This window comes from Chrysochloris asiatica, unplaced genomic scaffold (assembly GCF_000296735.1).
Source record: "Chrysochloris asiatica unplaced genomic scaffold, ChrAsi1.0 scaffold00099, whole genome shotgun sequence".
NCBI classification, from domain to species: domain Eukaryota; kingdom Metazoa; phylum Chordata; class Mammalia; order Afrosoricida; family Chrysochloridae; genus Chrysochloris; species Chrysochloris asiatica.
The window spans coordinates 5,585,630-5,602,103 of record NW_006408617.1 but is presented as its reverse complement, the minus strand read 5'-3'; the positions used below and the strand labels follow the sequence as shown (position 1 = coordinate 5,602,103).

The 16,474-nt window shown below is 38.3% G+C and overlaps 1 protein-coding gene across 1 annotated transcript in view; it reads right to left on the bottom strand.

Moving 5' to 3' along the window:
• SCN2A (sodium channel, voltage-gated, type II, alpha subunit) overlaps positions 1–16,474 on the bottom strand; it is a 213,296-nt gene that overhangs the window by 102,561 nt on the left and 94,261 nt on the right. The window contains exons 11-12 of the mRNA XM_006867032.1: positions 14,559–14,855; positions 5,706–6,053 (exon numbers count right to left, since the gene is read on the bottom strand). Of these exons, the coding sequence (XP_006867094.1) occupies positions 5,706–6,053; positions 14,559–14,855 (645 nt within the window). The remainder of the gene's footprint in view (positions 1–5,705; positions 6,054–14,558; positions 14,856–16,474) is intronic.

Genomic DNA, 16,474 nt, shown 5'->3' with positions numbered 1-16,474 from the left:
AAAATAGAGGGTCAGTGAAAAAGAGGAAGATCCCCAGCAAGATGCATTGGCACAGTGGCAGCATCAATGGGCTCAAACATAACAAGCATTGTGCACATGTCACAATGTTTCTGTGATGCATCTGGTCACCATGAGTCAGATCCAACTAGACAGCACTTAACAACATCAATTCTTAACAGCATCTGTCATCTATTAACTTATTGTATCGTGATGGCCTGCATGTTGTTGTGATGCTAGAAGTTATGACACTAGAAGTTTTAAATTCCAGCAGTGTTACCCATGGTGAACAAGTTTCAGAGGAGCTCCCACACTCAGACAGCCTAGGAAGACAAAAGAGGCCATCAACTTGCAAAAATTATCCAATGAAAATCTTAATATATAATGCTGAATGATGAGCCCATCATGTTAAAAGATTCTAAAATAGCAACTAGGGAGGAGATGCTTCCTCAAAGTAGAGTTGACCCTAATAATGTGGATTGAGTAAAGTAATCAAGACCTTCATTTGCTGTTGTGCATGACTCAAGGAAGGGTATAGTCCTCAACATTCCTCAAGGTTTTAATCACAAGATTTTAGTCAATAAGTGACCATGTTTAATCTTGATTTCTCCTCCCGCTTTGTCCCCTGCCTCAATTTGATTTCCTGACTGCTGCTTCCCTGGGTGTTGAATGTGGATCCAAATAAAATGAAATATTTGACAACTTTTCTTCATTTATCATAATGCCACTTATTGGTCCAGTTGTGAGGATTTTTGCTTTCTTTATGTTGAGGTGTAATCAATATTGAAGACCATAGTCTTTGATCTTCATTAGTAAGTACTTCTAGTGCTCTTCACTTTGAACAAGCAAGGTTGTATCATCTAGGTTATTACTGAGCCCTTCTCTATTCCTCATTCTGTGTTTTCTTCATATAGCCTAGTTTCTCAGATTATTTTCTCAGCATAGAGATTGAATAAGTATGGTATTCCTGCTTTTTCTGATTTGAAATACTCAGTATCCCTTGTTCTGTTCAAATGACTTCCTCTTGGTCTATGTACAGGTTCCACATGAACACAATTAAATGTTCTGCACTATGGAAAAGCATTCAGCTGTGTATATGATAACATGTTATGTATCATTTTGTGAAGAATAGGAATTCCAGAACATTTAATTGTGTTCATCATTCTTGGTAAAGTAGAAGGTTAGGGAAGAAGAGGAAGACCTTCAGTGAGATAGATTGCCATAGTGACAGCAACAATGATCTCAGACATGATAATTATTTAATGATTGTGAGGATGGTGCAAGAACAGATAGTGTTTCATTCTATTGTACATTAGGTTGCTATGAGTCAGAACCAACTCGAGGACCCCTACACTTTTCATCAGCGATACAATGATCTTATGAGTCCCTGGTGAGGCACTGTAGAGTAGTAACTGGAATGTTGACCTCAGGACTGGCAGTTCAAACCCATCAGTCACTCCACAGAAACCCTATACAGGATGATTGTAGTAAGTTGGGACAGAATTTAGTGGCACTTAACAACAACAATACAGTAATTTTATACCATTTTATCCCAAATAAACTCACAATTTAGACAGGAATCTATTCCACCTTCAGATTAAAAAAAAATAATGTTACATATCTTGGGAAATGCAGGTTTTAGTGTAAATAATAAATAAAATGTCATTTTCAGTTCTTTGAGGATTTTCTCTACTTCTAAACTGGAAGGAGTCCTGGTGTGCAGCTGTAGGATAAGCTCTTCACTGCCATTCACAAGGTCAGTGATTCAAAATCAACCAGCTGCTCCTTGGAAACCCCATACAGGGTCACTATGAGTCAGAACTGACTCAACAACACTTAACAACAATGAAGTAGGAATATAAATTATATTTATCTATTTATGTTTATTTTATTGTGATGTGTGTAATTAACATCATTTTATCTTTATTAAGCTGTATACCTCTAAGGCACATATATTCAAACACAGTGTACACTCAATGGATACGAAGATACACATGTGTATAAGGCCACTCAGAAATTAATTTAAAGATATCCCTTCCAAGGCTGAAACTCAAAGGGAATACATGAGCAGATATGTAATCTTGCTGGCAACCATGTCAGTCTACCAATAAGGGGAAGTGGGGAAAAAGCAGCAATGAAGATGTGGGCTGAGTGTGACCATATTCAATAGACTCCTGTTATATGGAGTGAGACCTGGTTGGCCAGCAGTATGGTGAGACCTGGGGACTCCTGAGCCCATGGACAGGGACATAACCACAGAGGACTGGAGCAGAGAGTGAAGGGTCCAACTGATATGAAGTGAGGGGAGATGTACAAGAACACCCTTACTTGCAGATAATACCCATTTGACCTAGCTTCAATGGCTGGATGATCAGAACTCAACTAGAGGAAGAAAGAAGAGGCAAAAAAGTATAATCCGCTAAAATTTTATGAACTTGATTTATCCTAATGGATTGTTGTTATATGCCGTGCAGTCAGTTCCGACTCATAGCAATTCTGTACGGGGTTTCCGAGGCTAGAAATCTTTACAGGAGCAGAAAGCCTCATCTTTCTCCTGCAGAACAGTTGGTAGTTTCAAACTGCTGACCCTGAGGTTCGCAGCCTGATTTGTAACCACTACACTACCAGAGCTCCTTTTATACTAATGGATGTAGTAGCATAAATTAGGGAGGGAATCTTCACAGCAAGGATCATTCCCACCCCTGCTGTACACAGGGTTGACAGCCATGGGCAACTTAGACACTGGCTGCTTAAAATGGGGGGACTACAATGGCACGAAGTGACTGGTTTACAAGTTTTCAAGAGGGAGTTTAGTTTCAGAGAGTGCATGAGAAGGTAGAATCTCCACTGAGTGGTTTCCAACCTGTCTGGATGGGACTGGTGAAAGGAGATGGGGATAAGACTCTTGTGGTTCAATAGTGAGTAACTGCTATCAGGACTCATTGTGAATGTTGCAAATGTAGATGTTTTGTAACAAAAAGAGGGGAGTGGTTGATCTTGTAGTCAAGCTGTGGAGGACCCTGGGACCATAAAGGGGGAAAAGCGGAGTGTGGGACCCTATCCAGAGAAGCAACTACACCTGAGATGGAGGCAAAGATGGTGATGTGGAGAGATGGAACAACTGGGGACTCTAGATTCATGGAGGGAAAGAGGCTGTGTGCTGGCAACCGGGGGAAGGCTTGCAGGGTATTGTACATCCAAAAAAGCATAGGGAATAGAAGCAAATACTGTTGAATGTGATGCATGGAGGGGATTGTAATCATTGCAATGAAACAAAATATGGTAAGATGAGTGTAAAACGATATTCACCCATGTAAACTGTCACTCAATTCACAATAAAAACTTTTAAAAAATTAATTAATTTAAAGATATAAGAGAAGTAAAATTAATGAGCACAGAAATAGTCCCTTTCTGAAATTAATCTTTTGTTACTGTTGTTAGATAAAAAGTGGAAGACCCCCAATGAGACAGAATGACATAGTGGCTGCAACAATGGGTTCAAACATTAACAATGATGATGCTGATGTCACAGGACAAGGCAGAGCTTCTTTCTGTTGTGAACACAGTTGCTATGAGTAGATGGCACCTAATAACAACAACAACATATACACAGTCAAAGATTCCCAGTGTCAATAATTTCTGCATGGATAAGACAGCATCATTGATTCTATTATTCAACTTGTGCTATCCTATCCCGAATGAGTCCACCCTCATTATCTTAAACTTATGCTCCCATTCATATTTTGGAGTTGTTTTTGTCAATTTGATGTTACGTAGATAATTTTCTTAAGAGCACAACGCTCAAAGCAGGCATACTTTACTCGTTAAGATAGGCTGTTTTTTGTTCAAAGACTTCAGGGGATAATTTTGTTTTAAGGTTTGAAGTACAAGACTATCTCAGGACACAAGGATTCTAATAGATACATAATAATCAGTCAGGGATAAAAAGAACCACCTGGGAATCTTGTTAAAATGTAGATTCTAATACAGTATATCTGGGATGGAAAAGTGAAATGCCAACAGGGGGTTAAATGTGAATCAACCAGTTCAAAGGCCTGGAAATAAAGGGATCACTCTGGTGCTTGTATCAAAATGACCCCAATTTTGGGTTCAGAAATTCATCTTTTTCTATTTGATAGGTCATGAGATTCATTGTAATTATTGCTAAATATCTTCTAAATCTGACAAATTAACATCTTATCTGTATTTGTGCAAAGAAGTTATAGGTCTGTTTTTGCTTGTTAACATTTATTATCAGGGGTCATCATATATGATTTTGTGTACGTATTGTGTAAAATGCTTGTTAAGAAAAAGATCCCTAGAGCGTGTCCTTACTTGATGGCATCTAACACCAACAATAATAGTTCTAGGTAGACCCAGGAATGCCCATTTTTCAGAAGCATCATAGGTGAGTCCCATGTAAGTAGCCTGATGGTGAAGCACATTTTAATAAACCTGGTCAAAATGATAATGTCTTTTTCCTTAGATTACCATTTTTTCAGTCTTTCTGGATGCTTTACTACAAAGTTCTACATTTGATATCACTCTAGGACACTTGGACATTTCTCTGAAAGCAAGGGGTAGAAAGAAAATGAATGCCTAAAATCTAAAAGGTAAGAAGATCTTCTGTTAAATGATGAAAAGCTAGTTCTACATGGTTTTAATGTTACATAAAGAGCTTTGTCAAGAATATACAGAATAATGTAAGGAAAACTCTAAAAAGAGGATTTCATGTGATCATAAAGCTATAAAGTAAATCCGAGTAGTATTAGCAGAATATAAGTATACTGGCAAAATGAAGTATTATTTAATACCAAATGTTAAAAGCATTTTATCTTTTACAAAGGACATGCCAAAAATATATCCTTCTAGATGTTCAGTAGTTAGATAAAAGTATCCTTTCCACATACTTGATTTGGGACCGCTTTGACCCATGGCAATAGCAAAGAGAATTCATGACACTATAAAAAATACAACAATTGGAATCTGCCAAAATAATGACAACACATGAGTCTCTAGCAGATACTTGAGTAGCTTCTTTACCACTAAAATATATGAGAGCTGGAGCTATTAAAATGAATGCTAAAAATGTTACAGTGTTCTGACCTGCAGGAGAGAATGCTGCATTACAGGGCTTAGATACAATAATATCCCTTTCAAGTGGAAACATCAAGTTCCCATTTTAAACAAACAAAGATAACAATATGCTTAAGATGAATATTAATGTCATTTATAAACATTAACTTCCTTTTATTTCATTCAATTACATTAATTAAACATTATAATTGACAAATTGCTGCTTTGCTTTTGGCAAGTTCCATACTGTAACAATAATGATGAAGGAATTGCTCTATGAGTTTCAATCTATGTTTTCAGTTAATTTGGTTGTTATTGTTAAGTGCCATAGAGTTGGTTCTGACCTGCATAGAGACCTTGGATAGGGTTTCTGAGGAGCAGCTGGTGGATTTAACTGATGGCCTTGTAGTTTATAGTCCAGTACTGATCCTACAATGATGTCTAAATAGAACTATCTGGCAAAGTAAGCTGATAGTATGAATGAACTAATCCTGAATCTATGAACAATTCACTCAGCAAAATTCTCAAGTGTAGTTCAAGTAAAATCAAATTAAACAAAATCCAAAAAGAACATTCCCACCTATATTATCCACAGCTTCCTTCCCACCTGCAGCAATTGTAATTGTTCTCACCTCTGGCAGGAGCTGTCCAGTGGGAGATGTAAGAGTAGAAGGACCACCGACCAGGGAGACCACACCATTGCAATCTACAGAACTATGCATCTTCCCGTTCATGGGCAGAATGGGGATCACCCTGGAGGCACGACTGGCCTGGCTCACGTTGCTGTGGCGCCGCTCGCCATGTTTGTGTGGCACAAACAGAGAGTCTCTTCGGCTGTCATTGTCTTCAAAGGTGCTGTGCTCATCATCTGCAAAGTCATTCTCAGAGCCAATATCCTTTGTTCGACCTCTGAAGCTGAAAAGGCTTGCCCGACTATTTCGTCTTGGGGAGAAGAGGGAGCCACGGATGCTCAGTAAAGACTATGAACAACAAGAAAAAATCCAGAGAAACAAAAACAGACGAACAAAATTAAGAAGTGACATCTGAAAAAGATGAAACTTGACTCACTGTTTCATAGTTGCATGCCTGAAGGGCAATTCATTGGGCAGATGGTAACTGCTTGTGATGATCTGGCATGCTCTAGTAGTTTTACTTTTTCTTTTTTCTCCCTTCTTTCATTTTTCACCTTTTATTTTCTCATTTTCTTTTACTTTACATATGCTTTAACATAGTTAGAAGTATCCTGCATATTGCTTTGTCTCATTATTGCTACTTAAAACTAAAATATTTCCTAGACACCTCTTTAGATTAAAGTCTCATTTAACAATCAGTGGAAAGCAATTGAATAAACACTTAGCCACACTTAAAGTTTTTGAGGCAAGTAATACACCCAATAAGGGTTCACAAAGTGACTACACAGAATCCCTGGGTAGTGCAAATAGTTAATGTTCTTGGCTGCTAACCCAAATATTAGAAGTTTCAGTCTATCCAGAGGTACCTGAGATGAAAGGTCTGTCAATGTACTTCAAAAAAATCAGCCACTGAAAACCCTCTCAAGCACATTTCTACTCAAACACACACACTCGGGTCATAAGTCACAATCTACTCCACTTCAGTTGGAGTGGCCACTCCCTAATACAGATCTTAACACAAAGAAAAAATAAAATTAATCTTGCTAGTAAGTTTGTTTGGCTGTCTGTTCCCATAAAGTTTCAGAAACCTTTTAAGAGCAGTTCTACTAAATTGATTGGGTGGCAGTGTGTTTTGGGGTTTGAGTGCTGTTGTTAAGTGTTGTGGAGTCAGTCCTGACTCATAACTACCCTGTATAGGGTTTCCAAGGAGAGGCTGGTGGGCTTGAACCACTGACCTTATGGTTGGCAGTTCAGTGCCTATCCTACAGCACCACACCAGGATTAAGAGGACCTTATTTCTCCCTTTTTCTTTGCATATTTTGTCGTGGTTTTCATGAGTAAGTTAAGTGAATCATGTTGAAAGAACTGTATGATTCATCCCCTGGTTTTCACTTTTTCCTGCCTGTCTCAGGAAATCTGAAGAGCACCATATTGTTAAAAATCTGGTTTTTGCCATGTGTCTGATCATAATCATTAAACAATTTCTAGATGGCTAAATTAAGCATGGAGTCTTGGTGTGGTGCTATAGGATTAGCAAGGTTAGCAGTTCAAACCCACCAGTCATTCCTTCAAAACCCTATAAAGGGTCACTATGAGTTGGAACTGACTCGATGGCACTGAACAACAACAACAACAACGAGTCAGAACAGACTTGACAGCGCTTAACAACAACAAATTGAGCATAATGAATCACTTTCTGTACGTTCTAGTTTACATTTATAATCTCAATATGGTGAAAACCTCTTGCTTTTGTTTCATTTTGTTGCAGTATTAATTTCTCCTTCATCTTCTAGCTGCTTATCTTTGGGATATACACCTAAATTTCCATATCTGGTAATTTGGAAGGAACGGATATAAATTCCTGAATCCATCAGTGGGACTATGACCCAGACCTAGCTAATCAGTGTATTCCATACCTCTGACCATAGTCAATGGTTTTGAGATGAGCATAAAACTATACTTGGCCCATTGAGAATCACTCCTTTTTTTTAAAACATTTGCGGGTTTCAGAAAATATTGGATACAAGTCTATATCTACATAGTTATCTTGCCATTACATGGGAGGAACTTTGGACTAAGATATGGAAAAAGACTTGGTCATTGTAACATAGCTCAAGCCCCTTGATCTAGACAATTCTGATGGTAATCACAGACATTATTTACATAATGAAGTAAATTGTCTTTCTTGCATAAGTCAGTTTGAGTTATATTTCTATAATTTTAAATTCAGAACATCTTAACTCCATCCCTTAAGGATTATTAGTTTGATACTCTTCTCTTCAGGAACGCTGGTAGCCCTGTGACCTAAGCATTGGGTTGCTAACTGCAAGGTCAGCGATTCAAACCTACCAGCCACTTTGCAGGAGAAAGAAGAAGCTGTCTGCTTCTGTAAAGATTTACAGTCTCATAAGCCTATAGGGTCACTATGAATTGGAATAGACTCAACAATAGTGGATTCTTCTCTTCAAAGAATTTAAAGCTAACTAAATTTATGACTTTTATCGATTTGTTTTTATGCTCCCTGACCAATAACTTTTCTACTCAACTAAAAAATTCTTTTTCTCAATAGTGTATCTAATTCTGTTAAATGTTTTGCAATTCTATTCATTATTTATAGGTAGCATAGTGGTTACAAATCAGACTGTGAACCTTAAGGTCAGCAGTTTGAAACTACCAGCTGCTCCATGGGAGAAAAACGATGCTTTCTGCTCTCATAAAGATTACAGCCTTGGAAATCCTGTCCACCCAGGGTCGCTATAGGTCGGAACCAACTCGATGGCACTTAACAATAACATAAACAATAAAATCGTCTAAGAAGACATCTTCCTCCCCAAACAGAAGTCATTTCTCTTTTTCTTTTTCTCGTGTTTTTTTCATTATGATCAAATACATAAATCAGATTAATTATTTTTGTTTGTTTTTCACTTACGTGATTACTTTTTAAAAGCCTCTTCTAGAATAGATACGCTCCAATTCGTTTGTAAGGAGCTCTGGTAGCGTAGCGGTCACGAATAGGGCTGCAAACTACAAGGTCAACAGTTCGAAACTACCAGCTGTTCCACGGGAGAAAGATGAGGCTTTCTGCTCCCGTAAAGATTTACAGCCATGGAAACCCTGTACAGAGTCGCTATGAGTCGGAACTGACTCCATGGCACATAACAACAACAATTCGTTTGTGTCTCTTTTTCTCCCTTTTAACAAGGACTTTGAATTAGCTCTGAGGACATGATCATTGCAGAATCTCAATCTCTGATTATCTTTGTTGTTGTTGTTGTTGTAGTTGTTATGTGCCATGGAGTCAGTTCTGACTCATAGTGACTCTGTACAGGGTTTCCGAGGCTGTAAATCTTTACGGGAGCAGAAAGCCTCATCTTTCTCCCGCGGAACAGCTGGTAGTTTTGAACTGCTGACCTTGTGGTTCGCAGCCCGATTCATAACCACTACACTACCAGTTTATCTTTAGCAAAAAACAATTCTAAATGCTTGGAAATAAGAAACAAGGTAGAAATTATACGAATGACTCTAGGTTGTTGTTGTTGTTAAGTACCGTGGAGTCAGTTCAGACTCGTAGTGACCCTGCACAGGGTTTCCAAGGCTGTAAATCTTTACGGGAGCAGAACACCTCATCTTACTCCTGCTGGTAGTTTCGAACTACTGACCTTGAGGATGGCAGCCCAACTCATAACCACTACACTACCTTATATTTTAATTAATTAGAACTAGTAGAAAGATTGGGAGAAAATAACTGATAAAATTGCACACATTTGTTACAGTTAAAATGTGAATTATGCCACATGAGAGCATAGTTTGCAGATATGGAAATGTAAGAAACTCAATTCCACTCATCTGTTAGTTAGCATCAGATTCTATTTTTTGCAGTAATTTAAAATCTCTAACAATTAAATATTATATCACAAATAAAGTTGGCCAGAAAGAACATTCAGCCATATCAAATGAATTTCTAAAAAGCAAAACTGCTTTGCATCATACAAGGAAGGAAATAATCACATAAAAAGTCAGCTGTATTTTATAAAGGCTCCAAAATAAGATAGCCAGATGTCTGGAAAATTGATTGGAGATTGCACTTTTGACTTTCTTCTCTCCCTTCTTCCATACTACCCAATCAAACTTTTTAAAGATAATTTACCTGTTCTACAAAGAGCTCTGGTAGTATAATGGTTATGAGTCGGGCTGCTAACTTCAACGTCAGCAGTTTGAAACTACCAAGCATTCCACCGGAGAAAGATGAGGCTTTCTGCTCCCATAAAGATTTACAGGCTTGGAAACCCTATACATGGTCACTATGAGTCTGAACTAATTCCACGGCACATAACCACCACCACTACCACAGAGAAAATGATAATCTTACTATAAATACCTACATTATCCTTCCCTTTTTCAGTGTGAAGTGAGGAATGGTTAGTCTTCTTCCCATCATATTACTACAAAACAGTAGTTCTCATTTGGGTTTAGGATTATTAAAAACTCTGACAGAAACTATGGAACTTTGATCAGAGTACCCGACACATTGTGTGACTTTATCAGTCTTACTCCAGGGCTTGCAAAGTGGGGTGATTATAATGTTATGCCCAGAATTCGGGGTCCCCAAAGACCACCCAGGAGCCATGTACCGATGCAAATACATAAGGGTTGTTTATTCAAGCTCGAGTCAGGTCTCTAACCTTATCTGACACTTCAGAATAGGGAAAGAGCCCCGAATTCATTGTCTGCAGGGTTTTTAAACAGCTTTCAAACAGCTCAGGTTTCTCAGCTTTACAATCTTTGGATTGGTTAACAATTGGCAAACTATAAGATGTTACAGTTTAATTGGTCAGGACTAGTGGTCTTTGTTCTTAGGCTAGGGTAAAGGAAAACAACTGGCCTCTGGCCTTGAGCTGCCTGGCTATTTATACATATATCATTTTCTTGGAGCTAGAGGACGTGTTCAGGCTAATGTACAGAATGGAGATTGACCTTGTCTCTGGAGGGAACTAAAAACTGAGGCCTTGTCTATTTAAAATGCTTTCCTGAGCCTGACTAGAGTTTAGTCAAGCAGTCTCTAGGTAGGCAAAATCAGGTAAAATCAGTTTGGTCCTTACAATAATTCGACTGGGCGGCAATAGGTTTTGTCTTTCTCTTCATTCATTCTCTTTCTCTTCTACCCCCTCCACCATCTCTCTTACCCTCTACTCATTTGCTTGACTATTTGTTTAATAGCCTAATACAAAACAAAAAAAGAGAAGTATTTACTGCTATTTTTACACAGGTACTTCTTCAGAAAAAGATGTTAAATAGAGGCCAACATTCCACATCATATAGGACAGTGATAATTAATAATGCATGATTTGCTAGGAAATAAAGAGTAAAGGAGTTAAGAAGAGAGTAGTAGGAAAATGTTATTTACAGAGAGGCGGGGCAGAGCCTAACCATTTCAAGCTTCATTACTTTGCATAGGATTAGCTCTTCAATGGATTTGTAATGCATTAAAGCAAATTAAGGATAATCTCTGTGGTTTGCATTGATATGCACTTTCAAATTTAGGCAATTTTACCTCAAGCAATTCTCCTTCCTACTCCAAAATCACTAATACAAAAAGGGTATTTAATTTCTACTGGATTTGGATTTACAAGGTTTCAAAAAGTTCATGGAAAAATCCCGTTAATCTTTTACTTCCATTTTTCCCTACAAACTCTATGAAGCTGTATTCAGATTAGTGTTCCCTCTAATAGAACTATGATGATTATGACAACAAATGGATGATGATTGGTAAGTGTAGAAATTTAGTTTTTTTTTTAAAAAGCATTTTGAATTTGAATTCAACCCTTCAAGAGTCCTGGTGTGGCACTGTGGGTCAATGGGTCAGATTGCAAAACCATTTGCACTGCAAGGTTGGTGGTTCAAGCTCACCGGCTGTTCCTTGGAAACCCTTACAGGGTCTCTATGGATCAGAATCGACTCAGCGGCACTTTACAACAACAACAAACCGTGGGTTAATGCATTGGACTGGAAAGTTTCTTTGAACTGCAAGGTCGGCAGTTTAAGCTCACCAGATGCTCCTCAGAAACCCTATACATGGTCACTATGAGACAGAATCCACTTGACAGCTCTTAACAAAAACAACAACAACAATCTGTTCAAATCCATCAGTTGCTCCTCAGAAATTCTGTACAGGGTCGCTATGAGTCGGAACCAACTTAACAACAATCTGTTAATTGGAGTCCGGGTATGGCGCTGTAGGATATGCACTGGACTGTGAATGACAAGGTCAGCAGTTTAAACTCACCAGCTACTTCTCCGAAGCCTTGTACAAGGTTCCTATGAGTTGGAACAGACTGTACTTAGCAACAACCATCTTTTAATTATGAAGTCCTAATGGTGCAGTGGGTTGAAGATTGGACTGCTAACCAAAAGGTCTGTGGGCTCAAATCTATCAGCTGCTCTCCTGGAGATTTATAGTCTTAGAAACCCTATGGCATAGTTCTACTCTGTTTTATAGGATTGCTATTAGTTGGAATTGACTTAGGTGCAGAGAGTGAGTTTATTCAATCTTCTAATTTATCGTATATCATAATGCTATTTGGATTTGGAATGAATCAGGGTGACCTATAAAAAATGTCTTGGTGTGACAATGTAAGATAAACACAGGACTGCTAACCATAGATTGCTGGTGTTGTTAGCATGGTTGAGTTGGTTCTGGTTCATAGCAATCCTATGAGGAGTGGCTGGTGAGTTTGAACTGCTGACTTTGACGTTCAAACTGACCTTGCAGTCCAGTGTTTATCCTACAATGCCACACCAGGGATCCATAGGGAGGCAGTTCAAACTCACCAGTCACTCCTTGGAAATCTATACAGGGTCCCTATGAGTCAGTACTGATTTGACAGCACTTGACAACAATAACATTATTAAATTTACATGTATTAAACATAAGAATATGTGAGACTGTCTATACTATACAACATAGTGGTTACTAGTCAGGCTTCTAACCTCAAGGTTGGTGGTTCAAAACTAACAGCCATTCTGCGGGCGAAAGAGAAGGCTTTCTGTTCCTGTATAGATTTACAGCCTCAGGAACCCTATACATGGTTACTAAGAGTTGAACCAACTCCACAGCACTTAACAACAACGCAGCAGGGTTTCTAAGCTGTAAATCTTTACACGAAGGAAGAGAAAGCTTCACCTTTCTCCTAAGAAGCAGCTGTAGGTTTGAACTAACAACTTTGTAGTTAGCATTCCAATGCTATCCTACAGCAACACTAGGATTCCTTTTTAGGAACAAGTATAATCATATATGGAGTCCTGGTGTAGCACTGTGGGTTAATGCGCTAGACTGCAAAGCTGTTTGAACTGCAAGGTCAGTGGTTCAAGCTCACCAGCTGCTCCTCAGAAACCCTATACAGGGTCACTATGGGTCAGAACCAATTCAATGGCACTTAACAACAACAACAGAATCATATATAATATATAATCATATATTAAATCCTTTACAAATTTCCTCATTAATTTTTGTCCACCTGACAAAGTGAAATATTCAGTGGTTTTGGAGTAAGGACAAACTTGAACTACCTCAGTACTTATTAACTACAGGCAATTAATTCAACTTCACAGACTTAAGTAGTAATGACCATAATAACAGACAGGGCTGCTGTGGGCATTAAATTAATAATATAAAAGAAAGCCAATCATAAAATCAGAACTCAACAAAAAATATAACCCTGCCCTTTTTTCACATCTGTAAATTGTAAATGACAATAATAGTACCTACCTAGAACTGTAGTGAGAGGGTTAATGCACTGAATATGGTAAAGTCATTATCACTATCAGAGTTGCTATTGTTGTAACTGTTAATGATATTGTATGGATAGTAAGGTTTCACACCTGGTGAAACTGTCTTCTGATGAACTACATCTTCTTGGTAATTCTTTTGGTTAATTTCAAAGACAATTAAGGACCATAGATTCAACAGCTTTTGTGGGTACATAAGTCAGAGGAGCTAGGTAAACATTTTCCTCACTATACAGGGTTGCTATGAGTTGGAACCGACTCCATAGCACACCACCACCACTATATCTATGAATTTAAGTCCTGATATGGTGCTGTAGGGTAAGCACTGGACTGCAAGGTCAGTTTGAGCAACAAATCTGGTGGTTCAAACTCACCAGTCACTCCTCAGAAACCCTATCAGGGTTGTGATGAGTCGAAACTGACTTGACGGCACTTAACAATAATATCTATTAATTAGGGTATACTTTGAAAGCAAGTCCCGAATTAAATATGAAAAACATATAATCAAGCATATTTAAACACTTCTGTATATCTATTGTCATAAATCTTCCTAAGTACATATCTAGCCAAGAATTAGGTAGAAATTTTTGCTTTAGTTCCTTTGAAACAAGGGCATGAAGAATTCATTCTTCATATGGAGTTTGTAAGTAGATGAGAACCACTGTACAGATGGTCTGAAAGAGTCTATGATCCACTGCTGCGAACCTGCTGCTCAGAAAAACCCATAATTCACAGAGTCCAGGCCTTGTTGCTATTGTTAAGTGCCATCAGGCATGGAGCTAAAAATGGATGAAAACCATCCGTTGGTAATTCCTCGTGTGGATAATTGTCCTGCAATGTTTGAGCATATAACAGTATCTCAAAGCCCCAAATTTTCCAACTGTTCTATAAAAATTCAAACGCAAAATTTTTCTGAAGTGGTAACTAAAACGTTTTGATGATCATTACTACTCTAAAAGCCTTGTGTCTTCCAAAGGGGGAGTCCAGTTTATCCTTATTACATTTTGGCAAGTTTGGGAAAAAATAATTTGCTTCAAAAACACAATTTATGTAATTTGATATTTTTACCTGGTGTGGAGACGAAAACCTCTTTTCATAGGTCAGTCTACTTCCTTCTAAGGAAAACCGGAAACCTTTCTTCCTTATGCTATCTTCAGATTCAGATTTGCGGAACCCCACTTCCTTCTCTTCTTCTCCAGATTGTTCTTTCTGTTTCTTTTTCTTCCTTCTGTTTTTCATCTCTTTTTCACTCTTTGAGCTCAACTTTGATGCTACTGAAGAACTCTCCGAGAAAACTCCGATTCCGCCAGCACCACTGAAGTCTCTTGATTCAGTGGATGCCGCTGCTGCCGCTGCCGCTGCCGCCTAAAAAAACACGAAGTCAGTAGTATTGCATACAAATGATTATAAAACTTATCCAGGTTATTTATTATCTTTAATACCATGAATATAATCTAGGAAAACATAGATATTCATTCTACTGCATATTTTAGAAACAAATATATTGTTGTTAGATCAATCACAGAATAAAGTCAACAGACACAGAGAAGATCCACGTGACTTTGATGGAGGCTTTCAAATTCTGGCCTGGCATTATGCTTTCTAATTATTTCCAGTAGTGTGAAGAAGACACTTAAATCCCACAATAGTTTTTGTTATTATTTAAACAGTATCTTGAGAATAGAAGATCTTAAGAATGAAATCTTCCTATTTTAATTTGAAGGAGCTCTGGTAGCGTAGTGGGTTATGAGCTCGGCTGCTACCTGCAAGGTTAGTAGTTTGAATCTAGTAGTCACTCTAGAAAAGGAGGCTTTCTGGTACTGTAGAGATTTATAGCCTCGGAAACCCTATACAAGGTCTGTATGAATCATAATCGGCTTGGTGGAACACAACCTGAGAGATGATTGAGTTCTATCATAGAGACACTTTAATGAGATTTCTAGTACTAGTCTAAATTGTTGAAGGAACACCTAAAACTAAATCCTTTCTCCCCAGAATATTATCTATGGACAACATTGTGAAGTATGAGTACTCCTGAACACTTAACTGTGCTCATGAGGAATCTGTACATAGACCAAGACGCAGCTGTTCAAACAGAACATGGGAACACTGAATGGTTTAAAATTAAGAAAGGTGTGGGACAGGGTTGTATTCTTTCACCATACTTATTCAACCTGTATGCTGAGCAAATAATCCGTGAAGCTGGGTTATATGAACAAAAAATGTGGCATCAGGATTAGAGGAAGGCTCATTAACAACCTGCGATATGCAGAAGATACAGCCTTGCTTGCTGAAAATGAAGAGGACTTAAAATATTTACTGATGAAGATCAAAGAACACAGCCTTCGGCATGGATTGCATCTCAATGTAAAGAAAACAAAAATCCTCACCACTTGACCAATAAACAGTATCATTGGAGAAAAGATTGAAGTTGTCAAGGACTTCATTCTTCTTGGATCAGCTATCAACGCTCATGGAAGCAGCAGTCCAGAAATAAAACAATGTATTGCATTAGGCAGATCTGCTGCACGAGATCTTTTCAAGTGTTGAAGAGCAAAGATGTCAGCTAGAGGACTAAGGTGCGCCTGACCCAAGCCATGGTATTTTCAGTAACTTCACATGCGTGCGAAAGCTAAACAATGAATAAGGAAGACTGTAGGAGAATTGATGCTTTTGAGTTATGATGTTAGAGGAGACTATTGGAAGTGCCATGGGCTGCCCACAGAACCAACAGATCTGTGTTGGAAGAAGTGCAGCCAGAATGTTCCTTGGAGGCCAGGATGGCCAAACTTCATCTGTCATACTTTAGACATATTGTCAGGTGTGACTAATCACTGGAGAAAGATATCATGTTTGGTAGGGTGGAGGGTCAGAGAAAAAGAGGAAGACCCCAGCAAGATGGATTGGCAAAGTGGCAGCATCAATGGGCTGAAGCATGGCAACGATAATGAGGTTGGCCCAAGATCGGGCAGTGTTTCGTTCTG